We start from the raw sequence: 20,537 nt of genomic DNA, 5'->3' as shown, positions 1-20,537 counted from the left end.
GGAGAATGTTCCTTGAACAAACATTTTTTTATTTCCGTTTGACAAGAAGAATAGCAGAAACCATTGCTTGAACATCTTAGGAAAATGGACGTACCCGATATTGATGACTGCCACTGATGAAGCATGCCTACGTATATTCACGTTACGATTATTTATTATTTTACTGAATAGCATGGTAATTACTAGCATATTTAACGATAATTATGGTTTTGGCTATAACACTGTCTGACGCATATGATCACGATATAAAGTGGACTATTTCCCTTCCCTTCCTCCTGCTCGTTTAAATTAAAACATGTTAGCTACACTTTTAGGCTTCTCTATACATAGAATATACTTTCATGAATGCGTTAGTTTGCGATGTTCCACACCTTATTAATTGTATTTCATATACGGATTTGTTCACAGAGAAATCTTTACATTTTGCACATTAATGTATTCTTTAATGCGTTCTACTATATTTTATTTATGAATGGCCTAAGACATATACAAATATCTATTATTTTATATATTTTTAGAAAAAACATAATATACTCTCCAAATGTCAAAATTAAACTAAGTCCGTAAATTACGTTATATATCACTCAACGCACATGGGAGCATAATTTCTTTTATAGCAGGTAGAAAGTAAAACATTATTAACTGTGGTCTTCCTAAACACCTAATCCCTACCCAAGGTTCTCTGTAAACACACAATTGCAACTTATCTAATCCGAGGGCTTTTTATTTATTTATTATTATTATTTTTACATAGACACACATGAAGAATATTAGAAATTAGAAACCATATCTTGGACATCTTAGAAAAGATGTCCAATATATGGTTGCGTATATATACTATATCAGGTATATTCAAAATATACCTGATATTGAATGCCACTGGTGAAGGCATACCTACATATATACACACGTTACGATTATTTACTATTTTATAAACTATATTACTGAATCACATGGTATGGATCTGTTATAACCAATTTTGATATTTTTGAGAAGGGACTTTTTGAGAATTTCCTTCTTGTAGCTATTATGTAAAACTGATGTATGTGAATGGCAACTGCAGAAGAGTAGCGATCATATCCGATATTACATTTACCTAATTAAGAAGTCCAGGCCCAATAAATACTAAACTGTGCAATTTAATTTAACCAAAGTTAAATTATATATATAATAGTGTTGCTTTGAATAAAGCTATCATGCTATCTGACATATCTGTTGAATTCAGTGGTTTCATTTCTAAACAGAAATTAATCGATGATTGAATGATACAAGGTCAAATTGCTGATTAAGCTGAGAGTAGTCAAAATAGTAACGCTTGCAAATCATGTTTGTAGTAATTCGGCAATCCAGAGAGAATTACTGACCGAGAAGATTAATACCGTAGCAGTTGTTTCGCTGCCTAATGGTAAACAAGGATCAATATAATTGGTTACTAACTCTGTTGTGCAGTTTGATTTAATGTAGTTTTATCTGACGTTTTAAATTGTTAAAATAGAAATAAGTCCAAAATGTCCTGTAAAACATTTTTCTTGCATTATCACCATACTGGCATTATATTGTTGATTTCATAATTTAGTGTTTCTTCGGAATAATTACATATTCTTATAATCCTATTTACATGAAATACTTGAATTAGTGATAAAAGAACAAGAATAATACTAGTTTATAATTAATTTTGTGTATACATTTTAACTTTAGTTTGCTGTTCACGAATAAAATGTGAATAAAATGTTCACGAATGATCGATTGGGAGTTCCAATCATAGCATAATAGATAACTTTAGATGCATAATTTTCTTGGATTGCTGCGAGATCATATCCTGTATATTGTATTCCTGAAGTGGACAAAATGGTATTCTAAATGTGTTCGAAGTAGAGACATTTATCGGTTATCCTAACATTCATCCCCACCCCAATGCTAGCAGGTCACAGAGTTCCAAACTATAGTGGGTGGGTCAAACATTAAAAGGGCGTATAATAAAATATTCACAGTCGAAAGTGCGGAGAATGTCTTTGTATATGAAAATGGTATCTTCTCCAACGGTATATTGGTGAGGATACTGTCACCTTATTGAGATTACCTTCAATAATCTGGATACCAAGCATTTTTCTCAAATGTGCTAAATTCTAGGTCAAAGGCCATATTTATTGCAATCTTTATTGTTTTTGCCGCAGAAGCATTTCATTCTAAACTTCTTATCAGAATATCCTTGTCGTTACTTATAATTTGATTTGACGATTATCTACTTAGAAAGCCTATCTTTCCAATTTTGCTAAAATTTCCGATACTCCCTCTGAATTTCTTACGATGTCAGATCATGCGTACTGATGCGGTACACAGTGCATTATGCTATCTGCAAGAGAAATCTTGCAGTATTTCTCTATAAATGGTGATACTTAAAGATTATTGTGCATTCCGGAGTCCAGTAGCACTAATTATTGTGGAGTATCACTGTTTTTGATTTTTTCATTAATTTTTTAATTTCAGAGACAATGCAATAAAATGAAGATAAAAAATCTGATATGTTAGACATACATGTATAGAGAAAAGTGGATAGCATATCGATGGATGAAAGTTGGCTGCAATTTACAAAACTCTTTTACTGACGTCGTTTAAATAATTAGCAAAGAAAAGCACTTGGCTCCATTTATGCTTGTTTGTAGAATATTCAATCTTTTATTTTTATGTTTATTGATTTATTTTTATCAACGTAAAACGGTCAACTAATAAATTATGAAAACCAATTAGCGATGCTAATTGTAATTTTCTTTTTAAGTGAATCTCATCCAGGAAATGCAAGCCAATTGCTGTTCAACTACCGCTAGTGGGCTAATCTGGTATCCTACTCTACAGACCAAACATTATATCTTTTCAAGCCATTTCAGGCTTTTAATAAGTGTTGGTTCCACACTGGGCAAATGAAAATCATCTAGAATCTAAACCACCTCTGTTCTGAGAATTTCACTTTTTTTTTTGCTCCTTCACAACCTTCTCTATTTTAACCTAATTTTGCTGAAATTGTTAGGGGTACTTAAGCATTAAAGAATACAACTCTATTACAAATTTTTATGTAATATAAATCTTTTATTTAAAGGAGAAAATAATTCCAGCAAACGCTTTTCGATAAGAAGGAATTTCTTCGAACAGCTTTTTCAATGTAAGATCATTGCATTCAAAATTTGATCTAAATTAATGCGCCGATGTAACTTTCGATGTCTCTGCGTTGAAAGCAACCTCTTAGCATTCTTTTTTCTTTTCGATCCAATTTGGATGTATATCTCAGGTGAGCCTTACGCAATGTAAGAAACAACGACACAATAAACACTAAATTTAGAAAAAAAAAAACGAATGAAATATGGAGGTGTCCTCGAGGGAGAAAGATTTTTTTTTCTTCCGGTTGATTTCGCTGTTTTCAAATAGCCCTAGTTCATTCTTATTACAGTCATGGTTGTTGATAAAGAAATACGTACGCAAAAAAGTGGGTCTTTGGCACACAGAAAACGTCTTTCCAAATACACTAACAAAGTAGTGGTCACTGACATGTGCTTGGAAATTCTTGCTTCTTCAGGAGTACGGGCAGCGCGCAATCGAAAGAGCACTAATTTGAAGTCGCATCTGATTATCAAGCTAGTCCAATAAGTATTTTATTTTATTTATTTAAACAACCGTATTGGCGCAATGAAAAATTTGTACAACTTAACAGATATCGAGGATTGGTTTCCTGATAAAAAAAAATTCAATAATCGTTTTTCTTCTTTCATTTCTTACAAGTGTTTGCAGAAACATACACGAATCTCTGTAGTCGGAATGTTACCTTTTGCTGACATTTGTTACTTTGAGACAAGTAATGGTTTCTAAAAGAAGTCATTAAAACGAATTATTAGGCGTCCTGATGTTACTAATTATTTCCAAAACACATGCACTCGGAAAAATGGATACACGAAAAAATCTAAGTAGCTCATGAACTTCCAATCTGTTAGGAATATGAGTGATTGAATCCTGAATACTTTCGAGACACAACGCTATACAAGGTTGGCCCGCTTAATTGTTTTCAATATTGGAAGGGATTAAACTATTGATTAGAAAATTAATCAACAATCTGAAGAAGAATGGAGGCTTAACCTAACGATAGCAAAGTAACTTCCTTAAACAACCAATCATAATTAGCAGAAAAGTATATCAACGCTAATCAGTGAGATCACAATGAACAGTAAAAATGACTAAACTTTAATGCCTGAGAAATTAAGCACGCTATATAGGATTTAGTTCGTAATACACGGCTGTAGATTTGAGAAGAGAAGCTGAGAAATAAACAATTACTTCATGTATTATCGCAAACTATATTTTACATGTAGTATCGTAGACTATATCACAAAAGCAAATAAATAACACTAATCAGGAGAGAGAAAGAGCGAGAGAGAAAGAAACAAATATGAAGACCTGAAAGTATGTGACAGTTACAACAGCACGCTAAAATTGTCAGTAGGAATTTTCTTTGAAAGTTGTCTTTAATAAAGTACTCACTGTTTCTATCACACATGTTTCTATCAGAGTATACGCTATCACGCTATCACACAGGCACAATTAAAAATCGATCTTTTTGCGTGAAAAAGAAGACTATGCCAGAACTAATTTTTTAAAGTCACAGTTAAATAAAATCGTCCGCCGATGTTTATACATTTTTATAAATACTGATGTTTATAAATTCATTAAGATATTTACGGAATTTATAAACATCAGAAGTAACTTACCTGTAACAGATATCTTGGAAAAATTAGAACTTGTTCTCTTTTCTTTTGAAAGTGTGTTTTCTGTATGGCATTTGAAAGAGTATACGCTATCTCGCTCCAATACGTCATGAATGTAAAGATCACCAGTGTCTAAAATTCCATATTTACCTGAAAATATAATTGAAATAGATTATTGCTTCTGATTAAAAATAGGTTATTTTTCAATAAAACATTTCAATTTTTTCTGGAAAAATTTGTATTAAAATGACATAAAAGTAGTTTGGGTTAATAAAACTAATTACTAATAAAACCAAGCAAGTTCGTTTCCTTCGCAATGCGAAGCGAAAAATCTGTTCCTGGAGGACTGAAGTATTTGAAAAAGTGCCATGCTAGATATCAAGAGTATGGATGGCCTAATATTATATGAGGATTATATATTTTGTACCTTTGTGCACTAAGGTAATGAATCATTGTATTGACTGCCAAAAGAACATATATGAAGCATTTCTTTATGAAATCAAACCAAATAAAACGAGAAGTTGCTTCAATACTGAATTTATTTATTAAGGATCTCAACTAGTCATAAAAAGTAATGATTCATATACTGAGAAAGAGATTATTGTTCAAGCAATAAGTTAAACTCACCACGAATCAAAATACCAAGAATCTTTTTTCTCCCAAATATGAACAATATTTTTTTACGTCATTCGGACTGATGACTAGTGATTACAGTTTCAGAGAGGAAAGATCGCAGATCAGCTGAATTATCTAAACAGATTTTTTTAAACCTCAATATGGATATTTTAAGATGGGAGAAGATTCGGATTGGAAAAATACTTTAGTGTTTCACAATACTAGGTTACCAAAATAAACTGTTTTAATTCTAGTTGCGGATTAGGAGAATTTTACTAGAATTTTTTTTTTCGTTTTGGAAACGAGGATATTTAATCCTAGAACTCAGAAAAACCGAAATGTTAATCTCTACTTTATATAATACAAGTTAGGCTTTTGAATCAAAGACGATTGTAGTTGTGCGCCGTACCTCTTCCCCGAAGTTTTCAAAAACATTGATAACTGCGAAATCAAGTATCTGTGATGACGAAGGGAGCGGACTGTGAGTTTTGATAATTAAGAATTCCGACTTGACCCTCTGGACAACAAAACGGATTACAGGATTTAGAGTTATTTCTCAATACAGTGGAGTTTTGAATAATCTCACTCATTTCATTTTCGGAGAATTGGTCAGTAATGTATTTTAAACAACACGACATGTTATTGTGGAATCGGTTCTCATTACGCATTGCACAGTAGTATGAAGTGTAATTGGTAAATGCGCTTAAATTTGTTTCAAAGTTAACTGAATGTTTAAATGAAATTAATTTAAAAATATTGAGCCTCAACTGCTAGATAATGAGATATCAACTGCATCCTAAGGAAACTGTTAACGACAATTCAAACATTTTAATACATTTAATTGTTCGTATGCGAAAACGAAAATATGAAATTTCTAAATAACTGTTAATCGGCTGCTTATTTTACTTATAGCATTTTAGTTATTTTACTCAATTTACTTAGTTATACTTTAAGCATAACTTTAAAGGTTATAAATTTTTATGAACTGCAAAATAATAAAGAAACATAATTGAATAAAACAGTTCCTTGCAATCATTTTCTTAAAAGCGTATATCACTAGTAAAACGATGCACTTCGCACGGCATATGACTCGCTCATCATAATGAAATTAGACGAAACAAAGTCGATATTATTGAATACAAAACTTTCGAGTGCATTACCCTGTTCTACATTGCTTCTCAAGCAGACTAGCTCAGCTGGGAGTTAATCGCTAACTAAAACATTCCCTTCATAAATGCCTTTGGTTGAATCGGTGTCACTTTGAAGAATTTTGTAGGGAGATACATCAGTCAGATCGTTTTAGCTCATCGATCAAGTGTCTGATATTTTGGAGAGATTCAGGCACGATGCATTAGTCATGTAGATAACGCCAGTATACTGTAAAAACAACCTTCACTTTATATGCATGGATATGTATTGATTTTTCTCAGGATTTAACATGCATTATTTAATGCAACCACTCTTTTACGCAGAGACGTTTCTCAAATATGAGCGGCATAAAATGTTTATAGTGAATTTGATACACTCCTGCCACGAAACTTTCCTGCCTTAAAAAGAAATCCTCGTGCACAGGTGGAATCCGATAGTAAAGTCTCTATTACAGTGTTAATATAAATTTTCCTTAGCATTTTATCTCTAAATAAACACCAACCAGGTTAAATTCTAACACGAATATTGAACATACAGATGAACACAAAGCCAACCTTTCCGTGTGAGAATTCTGGGATGAGTAATTTATTCTGGACTAGTTCAGCCTGCAGCAATTGACTAATGAAAATCTGAAATTTGGCAGCTCAGTTTTAATTTAGCATTTCGTTCAGCTGCTCACTTTTTATTGTATGCGGTACAGAATTGATATATGCGTTATAGCCCTTAAGCTATAAGATATATTTGTACTTCGACAAATTGTTACATCAGTTTTATGAGCAGATAAGATCCCTATGAAAAATATCTTAAGGAGAGCTGTCATAGTTGGAACCATGTATGAGATAAGGCAGTGTCACACTGTTGAAAGAATGTTGAAGAAAGGTTGCCACTAAACATAATAACGAACGACTTATTTTTCGTGAAACTGTAACACCGATTTAAAACAGTGGAAAATAAAGATAAAGACTTCCCGAGTAAGGGATGGATTATTGTATAAAAATCCTCTTTTCTGTGAAGATAAGCATTTTACGTTATATTGAATGGGGTTCTAAATTTCGTACACATATTTTGTTTGCTGACTATCGATTTAAATCAGATAGCTTACTCTGCAAACCAGTTTCAAAATCTCACCAGCTATCATTCTTTGACTAACATTTTTGGATACTAGGACAGACTTTTAAAAGTCGCTTTAAATAAGGGACATTTGAGATATTTAAAATGAAATAATTTAGCATTATAAAATTCTATCTTCTGTTTATCTATACTACCACATAATTTTTTATACCAATCATATACATAATAGGTAGAAGAACTTCTAGCACATCTGTGCCGTGTGCGAACTGACGGCGAGTTTCTCGTAAAGAAGAAAACTGTTGACATTTTTCTTGTTGTGCTAGAGGTTGAAGTTTTTGAGGACGCTCGTGAAGAAGGCCTATACCGAACACAGAGGTAGACTGAATGTTCGGATAGGCACTGCCCTTTTTCTAACAAGCTCAACAGTAAGTGAAGGAAGGATGAATGGCAGTTCAGCGAGCAGTGTCCATGGAAATATTGCTAAAAAAATTTGGTTACCCAACTAGTGCCTCTGTGAGATAATAGATAAAGTGAGTCAGTGAGAAGGTCATTTATCAGTCAAATAGATCTCCTCCGGACAGAATTAAGACTTTTTTTTTTTTTGAGAAATTTGAGGTGTACCACCCTAAACACGTGAACAGTAATCAGCGGATGCGTGGATTAGGAATTTGTACGGAGTACAAACTGGGTGGATGAAAAGTAATACCCTGAGTGAAAAACGAATACCTACTTTTGGAAAGTTAGGAAGCTGTGTTTATACCAAGAGAGGCTGGAAGTAAATCTCGGTCCAAGGAGAGAGATCAAATCTTTTCTGGAGATTTGGGTATTACTAAGTGTAAGGGAAGGCGAGTTGAGATCCCGTTTGTGAGAAAAAAAAGGCAAGAATGTACTCTGATGGCATTGAAGATGATTTATCCTCGTCCCATTGAAAGATAGTGTGGAAACTCAGTGTTTATCTCGCTGGTTTTAAAGCTTGGGAAGTCTAAGCATTGGCATGTCGGATGAGCAGGTTGACTGAAGCGAAATACCATCAATGAGAAATATACTAACCACAGAAAGGAGGAGGATCATGTAATATTCCATCTTGTCAGCACGTTATTTTATGTCATGAAAATTTCAAAAAAGCGCTTATCGCCATGATATTAAATTAAGAATCAAAACCACGTTATTTATTTAATCAAGTCAGAAGTAATATTATTTCACTGAAGAAACTAGAAAGCTTACAGTCCATGGTTTGTAAGAGCTCTATGGTGCTTATCTCATCAAGTCTATTTGACTTGAGGAGATAACTATTGCTAATTCGACAAGTATTGCTACTTGCCAAGAAATATGAGTGATATAAGTGATTCTAACTGAACTGAAAACAGCATTACCTGATCGACCAAGTGCATCCTTTGCAAGTGGCTCGGTAGGCTATACTTCCCAGATCAGTGGAACAAAAGTTATCTTTAACTGACGTCCTCTTTACAAAACTTCACTCCTGTGCTAACTGAACAATTGCAGGAAATATAATTAAAACATATGATGGGTTCATCGGATACGCGTAAGCTGACGGTAAACAGACAGAATATATACGAGGAAAACAAACCAGGGATAACTCTAACAACACGATCTAATTGTGCTATTTAGCGAAACAATATTCTTTGGCGTGATAATATACGTTTCTGTTGTTAAGAGAGGTAGCAGAATAACCTTTCGTGTAAACACAGAAGATTTCGCTTCAAACATTGTCAGAAAACAAATTATTTCCACTGACGTTGCACTAAACATAAGGTAACTATTACTGCTTTCCATTTGTATGCGTTACTATGTTCATAGTGGATGTCACGCATATTCCGTGATACTTAATTCGACGGCTTCCGAATATAATAGAAGTACGGTATTGTACATATTAAAGGCATGTCAAAAGAAGGAAGGAAGTTGATCATCCTTCTTGCCGTAATTTATGAAAAAACCTAACAGTGTTATCGGTTTAAACTTAACGGGTTTTTTCTGTTGACACCTTTCAGGAAATTTATGGAGGAATGTATTTTGCGTGCAGCACAATGCTTAGCCAAATGTACTCCTCTTTCCAGAACATTTTAAATGAAATACAGTTATATCCTATCCGTTCAGACAGCTTAACATAACATTGTGAATTATATATTACACGTCATGATCTAAAATTTAATTTTTTACGACCAAGTTGCCAATGTTACATACTTAAAGAACATTAGTACCGAATAAGCTAAGATTATACAATCCGGAAGCGAACACTAAATGCTGAATATGCTATTTCAATATCCTAATAATCACAGATGGTGAGCAGGCCATAAAAGTCTATCATCTACAATTACCCGATTCGCAGTAATTTTGTTTAGAAAACCAATAATGGGTCTCTAATTTTATTAGATGATTCAATTACCCGTTCGATATTTATTACTATCCAACTACTGCTACTCAATTGTGATTCGATTTTGTGTCTGTGCATTTTACATTTTACTATGCCAGTTGTATAATAATATCTATATACCGTTATTTTATGAAACTTTGTAAAGGTGCATTTTAAGACTTCATAAGTCCCTTATTAAATGTTTTGAACAGACCATTTTCTGATGAATATTTTTGGCAAGTATTGGTTCTTTAGTTTTAATGATTAATAATTGCGGATAATAGTCAGCAAACAATCTATATGCCATTCCGATGATTCTCATAGAAAAGTGGTAGATTTTTTTTAATGAGAATATATTTATGACAGCATTTGATTTGTCCTTTCAAAAGTTGAATATTTTTTTTTCAGATGACGGACTTTTAAGTAATCAATTATGTTGCCTATACAAGAATCTAGATGAGAATGTAAATATGGCATATCGTGACATCCAACATTCTAACAGGTCTATCATTTGTCTTACAAAAGGGTAACTGAAAATGTTTGGTCTTCTTTCTCTCTCTTTGCCTCTCCATAATTTTGATAATATCCAGATCTCCGGACAGAATCAGATTTTTCTTCTTGCTCTGACACTACTCCTAGCACACACACATCCACAGTCCATCAGCCTCCAAATATTTGGTGTCTTTTTTATCTTAAGACACTATATATCATGCGCCCATCATTAGGATATTGTGGTCGCACTTGAAGTAGCGCACAATAAATCCTAAAATATTTTGATGCTGTATGGAATAGCACAATCTGTCAAAATGAATATCACTCTGCAATCTAATTTTACATGCCTGGTTGGTCGACTAGGTTGTATTACAATACTCCAATATAGAGGATATCGGTTCGTAGCCTCGCGTAGCATGGATGTTTGTGAATGCCTTCAGGTGGTAGTTGTCTCCCTCTGTGAAACTAATGTCTTGCTTATCGGAGTCGATCACTTAAAAAAAAATACCATTTTTGTATGTAAAGGAGAGTCCCGTAATTTTTTGTTTAAAAATACGCTAGCAAATTATGATCGCAAAATTTAAAGCCACAGAACCAGTTTCTCTCATCTTTTATACTTAAACTACGCCTTCCTGAACATGCTTACTTACGTAGAGTTTTAAAAGCCCTTTAACTTACTGATTTAAACATCAATAAGTTAAAGATGTTTTTCTTTAACTTACTGATGTTAAAGAAAAACATCAGTAAGTTTCCTCCTCTTTTCTTAATTTCTTTCTCAAACACAACTATTATACCAGATAATTTGCGATCTTTTGCATTTCTGATTAATATACTAAAATAATTCCGATCTGTTTATCACTGATAGAATAAAACTACGCATCTCATTATGAAACTACGCATTTCGAAGATGTTCATGCATTGAAATTAATGACATCTAATTTGTATTCGAAACTTATCATTCAAAAGCTATTTGATCGCATGCTAACAAAGATACCTTCATTAAGTATTTCGTTACTCCGCTTTGAAAACACTACTTTCACGTAAAATGATGCCTTTTAAGGAATACTTAATTAGGCCCTTCTTTATTCGACTATCCCATGATCAGAGTAAACAGTAGTGACTCGACTAAAGACAGTGCAATCCAAACAAAAGTGCGATGACCTTAAATCACCATATACTTGCGAAAGGTGTCCTTGCATTTGATTGTGTTCCGTATAATGACATGCTGATGTAATTTTCTTTCACACTTACTAAATGAACTACAAATTTCGTTACAGCTGTAAAGATGTGCAATAAAATATGCCTTTGGAGTGAAATGCCTTCATTTCCTATTCATAAATTCAGTTCTCCATATTATAAACATGGATATAAAACATTTATATTAAACGCTTTTGTAAACCAGAAAATCGCCTTCTGAAGTTGATTCCTGCTTTCATGAGAGATTCAGATAATTAACCCAATTTGCTCAATTATCCAGGCTGTTAGTTCGAATCCTAGAGTGAGCATATTTGAGATTATCTTTAGGTAGAAAATAAATTTCATAAGTCCCTTTTATTACTGGCTTAAAGTCTCCAAGATCTGTTAATTAAATGTTCTAAAATATAAAGTAAATATTATTTCTGGAAAATTTTCATGCCACTCCTCAAAATTAATTTTTATAGCTATTCTCGTTTTCGATTAAGTGTCGTCGAGTTGCGAAACTCAGTCGAAACGGCGCTCACACCCCGTTACTCCAAACCAGTGGCGGCTCGTCAATAAGGGCTTCAAGGGCGGCATTAAATGCAGCCCTTATGAACTGGACGCTACTGCTCCCAATCTTAATCTTGATTCATCTTACACTATCCTTCTCCTTTCCCCTAAACGTATTCTATCTTTCACATTCTTCCAAAAACGAATTTATAGCCTATCCTTTGAAACTCGATTTTTAATCGACATACCTTTGTTTTATCAGCAATTCTAGCTCCCACATTTTCTCTATCTCCACATTTCTGTTCCCTATTTTCTCTCATGTCCCATCAATGATACATAAATGTTTATCATTACACGCCTGATGCTACGCCAAAAGAAGAACATTCTACAAATGTAAGTCCAAATTATTTCTTATATTTTTCATGTATCTATGTCTCTAAAATATCAACAATGTTTTAAAAAATTTAGTAAGAAAGCCAATGACGTTATACAAAGGGGTATTCCTAAAGAAAAAATAGGCAAAATAGTCATAAAAATTAATACAAAATAGTAAATGAAATCCTTACATAAACCACGGTATTAACGTACTACAGTGTCGCACCAAGAGGAGGGTACGGGCAAGGGGACCCTGGCTCCCCAAACGAAAAAGGAAAAAAACACTAGAATATTTTCCAAAAATCTTTTCCTAATTAAAATTCATATTTTTATTTATATTGTGCCGTGTCTTCTATTTCTATACTACTTATGAATTAGCGATCATTGCAGATGCTCAGCCATAGATCGTATGAATGCGTAGTGTGTATTCTCGAATCGTCTGCTCAACTCCCCCCCCCCCAAGATTAAATCTCGAGTGTGCTACTGACGTACTATAATTTTATTACCTTTCCATGGGTGAGGCTGACGTAAACAATTAGATATGCTCATCGGTTGCCTTATGTAATTGGATCGAATGATGTTGAGGATCATTTAGACGAGGGGTCTCAAACTCAAACGGCCAGTCAATTAGATGTATATCTGACGCGGGCCGTATTCGATATTATTCTGTGAACCAAAACATAAACTAAAAAAAGAACGGCTTTAATAAATACCCTTTTGTTTTCGGGCCTTTACGACTTACGTAAACAGTTACACCACCGTTTAAATTTATAACCATTTTTATTTTTAAAATTTTTAAAATATAAGAAGTTTAGAAAAAATAAGTTCAGTTACATTTTATTCATACTTTAAGAAAATTAGTTAAATATATAATTTTGACTTACAAAAATAAAGATTTTTATCTACGAGTCCTTTTTTTAATTTGATTTTGATCCTGAAACCTGACATCTTCTCCTCTGTACTTACATGTCAATATCTGCTTTTTCGCTTCGTGTTGCAACATGAAGTATCGCATTTAATCTAGAATCTTTTATCCATGAGTGGAACTTTGACTTATTGAGTTTCATAATTGAAAATAGTTGCTCAAATACATAAATAGGTGCTTGCAAAGATTGACAACATTTTTGCACAATAAATTTTATATTTGGGATATTTACTGCCGAGGTATTTATAAAAATTTGGTATGCCAACATCGTTATATTTATTTTTTAGTTCAGTATTGTACTGGAGTTCAATTACTTCCATTTGTAATTCTTCGAGCAATTTTTTCACTTATGACGTAATTACATTTAACAGCAGCATCACTTATTGCGATAACATTCGAAAATATCCTCTGTTGAAACTTCAGTTCATTATCACGCATCTTTTCTGTATATTTATCACAGTTCTTATGGCTTGTTTCATAATGGCGTTTTAGGTTACATTCTTTCACCACGGCGACACTTTGTCTACATATCAAACATGTTGGAATATTTTTTACTTTCACAAAGAAATATGCCTTCTCCCATTTTTCTTGAAAAGTTCTACCTTCTTGATCTATTTTTTCTTATTTTAACTTTAAATTCAGACATTGTTATGGGCAAAGAAGAATATAAGTTGTTGAGGTAACTTTTTATTAACGCACTATCGTATTACAAATAACCTGTAACTTACTGACATTGTATCACGTGGCTTAAAATGGCTGCGTGACAAGTAACGTCCATTCAGTGTTGCCAACATTTGATGATAGACACATGGTACAAAGAATTATAGTAATAAGTTTTACTTTTGTTTAAAGCTGTCATAAAACATTCAGAAGTTTGAATTTTTTCTGTTTTAATCCTCGCAGGATGTTACAAACATTGATTTTTAGAAAGGAAATCATTAAGGTCGCGGGTCGGATACGAAGCCTTCGCGGGCCGCCAGTTTGCGACGTTTGCATGTAATAATGAATAGCAATTTCTTTTCAGCAAGGTAGCAGAACAGTGGGAAAGATCTCCGCATAGTGAAATCTTTAGTGTAGAAAATATTTGGCTCATATGTATTTTTGCTTTATTGAAAGAACCTCAGCATTTTAAAACAAAATTAGCGGGGATCTAAAGCGATCGCTTTGGTTCAGGATTGATCATGGAGAGAGCAACCTTATGCTGTTTTCTTTCCATCTAATCTGTCAAGTTTATACACACATTAAACAGCATACATAGTATCCAGGGACGAATATTCGAGGTGCGCTAGATACTCATCCACCGAATAGCAATATCACGGATATTATATTTTTGCATTTATTCCCATTGAAGACTCCCTTAACTGTTTCCAGACTTCGCGTGATTACTAAATTTAAACAGAATATACTAATGTTTCATATAAAGGACACTTTTCAATGCGTAAACATTGCATCATATTCGCGTTAATAGCCCGTGTGTGTGCGTTCAAAATACATACACTTTTGTGCCCTTTGTAAAGATGTACACAGATAGCGCAGCGGGTCGAATTCTTATCGTTTAGTAGTTTTAAACCGCTCAGAAGGCGAGGCAGGGTGAGCTCTGAAACAATAGCACCTAGAAGCTGTGATTGGTTGTTGTGCCAACCAATCTAACTGAACGTTGCCATCAGTTACTATTTTTGTTTTATGAGTTTCATTTGTTTTGCGTGCGTGCGTGAAGTATGAACTGACGTGGTATGCAAATTTTTATATATAATATAGAGAAGATTTTATTATATAATTTACGATAAAATTATAGTGTTTTGCCCATATATCTAATGGGAAACAGTGTTGTAGTCAAAGGGATAAGCCTCATCGTCCTCTTCCAAAATTTGTATATTTGAGTTATTCAAATATACCAACCAAATATAGCATTCTCCTTCATTATTGTTTTCTAATATATAGTATCTTAAAACAAACACATTGTCCCCCACTCAGCGCAGTTTTGGTTACAATTAATTGATATTCAAAGTTATCCTACAATTAATTGCATTCGACCAAATGTCTTAATAATATACGCATAGATTTGATTTATTGAGACATTTGTTTCGCCATGAAACGGGCAAACGGTCACTGGAATACACCTACAATAAAGACAAACTGCTGGCCTTCAGCAGCTGTTTAGATTTAGTTGCCTCTACCACAAATTTGAACAGCAAATTCCTGATGACGACAGGTCACTGAATTATTTTCTTTCCTCCTTTTACAAGTGTAATTTTGGTGATGCATCTTCATGTAACAAAATGCATCCGCGCTATCCACAACATGGGTGCCCGAAAAATAAGTCCAGCAATGATTTTCAAAATCGACTAAGCGAAAGGTAGATTGTGGAATGAGGGGGGGGAAGAGACGAAAACAAATATTTGAGACCGATGCCAGCTTATGTAGTGAACAGTTCATTATTTTACAACAAATTTTGGTTTGCCAGATGATCTCTATATACACTACAAGAATTGGTTTCATTATGACTGTACTCTTTTGAAAATTGTATATTTCTGGAAATGAAAATATGAAAGAAAAACTGTTTTAGTCCTTTAGAGAGGGCAATGATACCTTACAGTTTATTTATAACTAATTGAAGCGTTTTATTTTATTTACTATGCGTTTCTCTTCATTTGCTAACTAATCAACGTCTTCCGTCTGGTGATATCTAGTATTTGACTATTTCATGGCTACAATACTATCATTATAACATTTCAATAAATCTGCTATTTATTTTACAGTAATATTTTATGCCCGTTGATTCTCTTGTTTTCAGTCACCTTTTCATAAATTTTCTCTCATATCATCTTTCATGCTCACATTTCCGTCTCAAACAACTTCCTATCATTAACATCGTTACTTCGCCATGATCGATACGGATCTTACAGTTCTACAGAGATTTGCATGTTCCTATGAAGTCCGCTTTTATTCCGTCTATATGCCCGTGGCTACGTCTGTCTACATGCTACTGCGAATGTGATGGCAAACATCACGTTTCATTTTATCGGCCTATTGCGAACATCTGGATGAACTGCTGCACGTTTCATTACGAAAGTCAAAGAACCGAAACACTGCTGTTTGTTTATTTATATTAATCGCACAAGCATTGAAATGAAATGAAATTAAGAACATTTAAAGTAGAAAGTGTGGATTTCATTCCACTCTTGTGTTCTGAGTATTAACACTGACAGAAAGACATTTCTCCAGTTAATCTCTCTATGAGAAAGGTTTGCTTTAAAATACTTATTTTCCTTTCATTTTTATTATTATAAAACTTATCCAGAAACAAATTACCTACTAGTTATTTCTTAAGTGTAATTTTTATATAGAGAGGTATGCATAAATATTTCTGTATCGTTTTCTGTAACAAGATGAATGAAATTCAAAGTCAAGACAGTTAAACACTTTTTGCAGATCTGAACCTCATCTGCAGGCTGAATAGAATACACATCCAAAAAGGGCTTTAAAAAGTGTTTTTTTTTGTTCCTAGGGAAGGATTAAATACATTATAAACAAATATCTTTAAAGGAGTAATATTGCAGTATATTTAATTTAGTAGCAGTTTGTGATGGTTCTGTAGTAGAGGTCTGGTGAATCATTGATATATATCATTACATACAGTTATGAGAAATCTGAGCTTCAACAGAATAACTTGGAAAGAGCTTACAGAAGTAAATACACATACATCATTACTACGCAGCAAGGCTGGTGGCAGTGGCTTGAACAGAATACAACTGGATTAAAATTTGCTATTCATATCAGTTATGAGAAACTTTTTTTGGGAAAAAAATCAAACTAGTTGAAAATTAGGTTGTTAGACCGCGGAAAGAATCTCGAATTGTTTTCCAACCGGATTATTCTTATGACTCATTTAAGAAAATTGGAAGTGATGGACTAATGTTTCAGGCAAGCTGATATACAAAAGTAATAAGTGAAATAAAATAAAAAATTAGAGTAATTAATGCCAACCTAAAAGTCTGGAAAAATCTGAAAATTTTCAGTTTTGAATTGAAGTTGCAGCCAATCGCGTTAAGAAAGTGGATTTGGGAAGGATAAATTTCCTACTTTTGTCCGTTTAAAAATGCCTTTTTGGATTTGTGAACTGTTATTGTGAATTATGTTACTAAACAAAAGGAAGTTTGGAAGACAGTAAGAGTCAATAGCGATGTATTACAGGATTCTTATTTCGGAGAGTGAAAATGATTGTTAAAAAATTAAAACGAGAATATAAAGCGGGATGGAGTGTAAAACGTTTTCACATCTGTGGAAGACTTTTGATGCTGATATATCTATCAGATGAATTAAAACAATGCTGTAATCAAGAAAATAAAAAAAAATAGAAACTATAATAATATGCATATATATTATTATTATTATTATGTTGCACCAAAACTAGGCTGCATTGACTACTCGAGTGATATTCCAAAGGAAAATAACTCCAGAATGTGATTTGTTTCGTAAATACAGTAATCACATGTACTTAGAAGACTCAACTTACTGGAGAGTAAGAAATACAATTATTAAAAATAAAATAATGGACTATTTTCATTAGTATGATCCCTGTGTAGCCCCAATCGAAACGTTTCTGGTTCCACACTGCTAGCCTCCCCCAGATGAAAGCTCTTTATAAGTTCGATTCCATATGCCAACCAGAGGATTTTCTTTTTCAATTTTTTTTTTTAGACTGGTTTCCCAGTTTGTCCTTGGCAGAGAAAAGTATATTTTTTCCCTTCTGTAAACTTGAGTTCTTTCTATAACTTAGAAAAATCGATATCGGTAGCCGCAAGCTCAGTTTCGTTTATTTATTTATTCATATGGGGTTTCCTTCGCCCGTCCCTGAGGACTGGTTGAGCCCTCCTAGTGAGGGATTAAGTATGTATTTTATGAATGTAGATCCGTGTGTGTCCACGGGCCTGCTCTGCGGGACGAAAAATCAGAATTTCCGGGTGAAAAAAACTCTACCACAGTATGAGACCAGCTAACTCACCTTTAGTCGAAAGACACTAAATAAAGGTTCCTCACGTCATGGAAGGGAATCGAACCCATGTCTTTCCGACCAAAGGCTTCGTCTATACCTACTGAGCTACGCAGGCTCACTCAGTTTCGTTGATGGCTAAGAATGGAAACCAGCTTTCTACTGATTTACGAAATGTTACCTTGGAGTTTCACCTACTCGTTTTGGAGAATAAAAGCCAGTAGAAGATTTTTTACTTTAACATATGGTAAATTTACGCTAAGTTTGATGCCTTGATGGTATCAAACTTAGCGTAAATTTGAAGATCGATGGCAAGGCATTTGGACAACAAATGCCTTGCCATCGACCACGTTACGCACCTCAAGTTGAAAAAGAAATTTCCTGAAATATAGTTCCAAAGTGTTGTACCATATTTCGAGATGTTAAATCAAGTAAGATGAAATGATAGAGAGGATCATAAGGTTTAGAATTTCGAAGAGAGATTGAGCCAATGTTTGAATATGACCAAAAGAAAGAGAAGCTGAATCAAAGTAGATCGAAAACAGACCATTTTAAATCGATTATCTCTGGTATGTAAATACCGAAAGACTGTATACACAATTAAATTCTTTGCAACTAAAAATTTTAACTTGAGTTATTCAAGAAAGTAAAATAAACAAGGGGAGTTTCTTGCAAGCCTTCATTTAGTCAAGAGGAGTGTGTGTATATTGGGGTTTTGGAGTGTAGAAAAGTTTATCGTTATAAAAATATTGGTTCCAAGAAAATAAAACTAATCATGAGTTTCCCAAGGGGAAAATACAACCATTCGTCAAACCATGGTACGGTAGGTGTCTGTTCGACATACGACTTCTCGGATGTGAGATCTGCAGAAATACAACAGGGATTATCATTAAGGTCGGTGCTGAATTCTCCTTTCTCCAAGTAGTGAAAGTTTACAGAATAATAGTTTTAAACGTGTGCTTTTCTGTCAGGACATAGCATTGTTCTGTTCGCATGAAACGTACAGCAAGTAATGACCACTAGAATAAAAGTCATCTAACGGGGTGCTTAGTACCAGTTCTGAGCTTACCTTTGAAGACTGTGGATGCCACACCTCTTTCATCAGCTATTCTGTGTAATCCAATAGATATTCTTCTCTACATTGATTATTTGATGCCTATGACTGGAAGGCTCGATACAATCATTACCATGTATCAACTGGCACTGAATCCAAAAAACAAATGTCAAAATATTCTACAATAAATTAGCAATATATTTAGATGTAAACCCCAAAAATATCGATAATTATGATGAGCAGGAAGATTGTATAAGATCACTTTAGATGTTAACTAGCAGCAATTCACTGTTTGCATATATATTTTATGACTTTCGTACTTCAATACCTAAATCTATCTTATTTAAGGACTAAGTTTATTTAATTTCTTCTTAAGCTTTTTTCTTTGAACTCATTTGATTCATTTTTTCTATGCAGAAAACTAACATGAATAACAAGAACGCTATCTTAAGAGTGACTACCATTAGGAATGGTACGAGTGTAACAACCGATTGGATGTTCTATAAATAATTCAAAATTATTCATTCCTTTCTCATGAGGTTCACAAAATATGACTACAGACCCATTAAGATCTTCCATCTTTTCAATTAGAAACGTGTCATTTACACTGCACAATCTTTGGGGAAAAGGTAAAAAAATGCAGTTCTATTATTAACCCTACCAGTATAACATACTGTACTAGTAAATGAAAACTCTATTGGCTGGAGGACCACACAGGTTTTTTTAATGCTCCGCTATCTTAATGACAGCTTCAAAATGGCTTCGATATCGATTTAATGGAAGTTGATAACCAGAGTGGCATATGAGCGCTAGAATTTTATGTGCAAGTTTTCCATCATCCATAGTTTAGAAGGCTAGAATTGCTTTTTAACACGAGTTTTAATGTTTTTATCGATATTATACAAAATATAAGGACTGTTATAGAGCAATTTCAACAAGTTTAATAGGCATTTGAGTATACTACAGTATTTCATTAATAAAACGTAAACAACCGTGCCCATTAGCTAGTTTTATTGTACTAGGTGCCCATCATGGGACTAATCCTGGTTAGACAT

The 20,537-nt window shown here is 33.6% G+C and overlaps 1 protein-coding gene across 1 annotated transcript in view; it reads right to left on the bottom strand.

Moving 5' to 3' along the window:
• LOC150094600 (cell adhesion molecule Dscam1-like) overlaps positions 1-20,537 on the bottom strand; it is a 229,002-nt gene that overhangs the window by 110,833 nt on the left and 97,632 nt on the right. Inside the window, exon 3 of the mRNA XM_090411601.1 lies at positions 4,752-4,898. Coding sequence (XP_090267727.1) covers positions 4,752-4,898 — 147 coding nt within the window. The remainder of the gene's footprint in view (positions 1-4,751; positions 4,899-20,537) is intronic.

This window comes from Typopeltis vanoorti, chromosome 21 (assembly GCF_054136105.1).
Source record: "Typopeltis vanoorti isolate ZY-2024b chromosome 21, IOZ_Tvanoo_1.0, whole genome shotgun sequence".
In the NCBI taxonomy this organism is placed as follows: domain Eukaryota; kingdom Metazoa; phylum Arthropoda; class Arachnida; order Uropygi; family Thelyphonidae; genus Typopeltis; species Typopeltis vanoorti.
The sequence above is the reverse complement of the archived record's forward strand: the minus strand, read 5'-3'. Positions and strand labels throughout refer to the sequence as shown.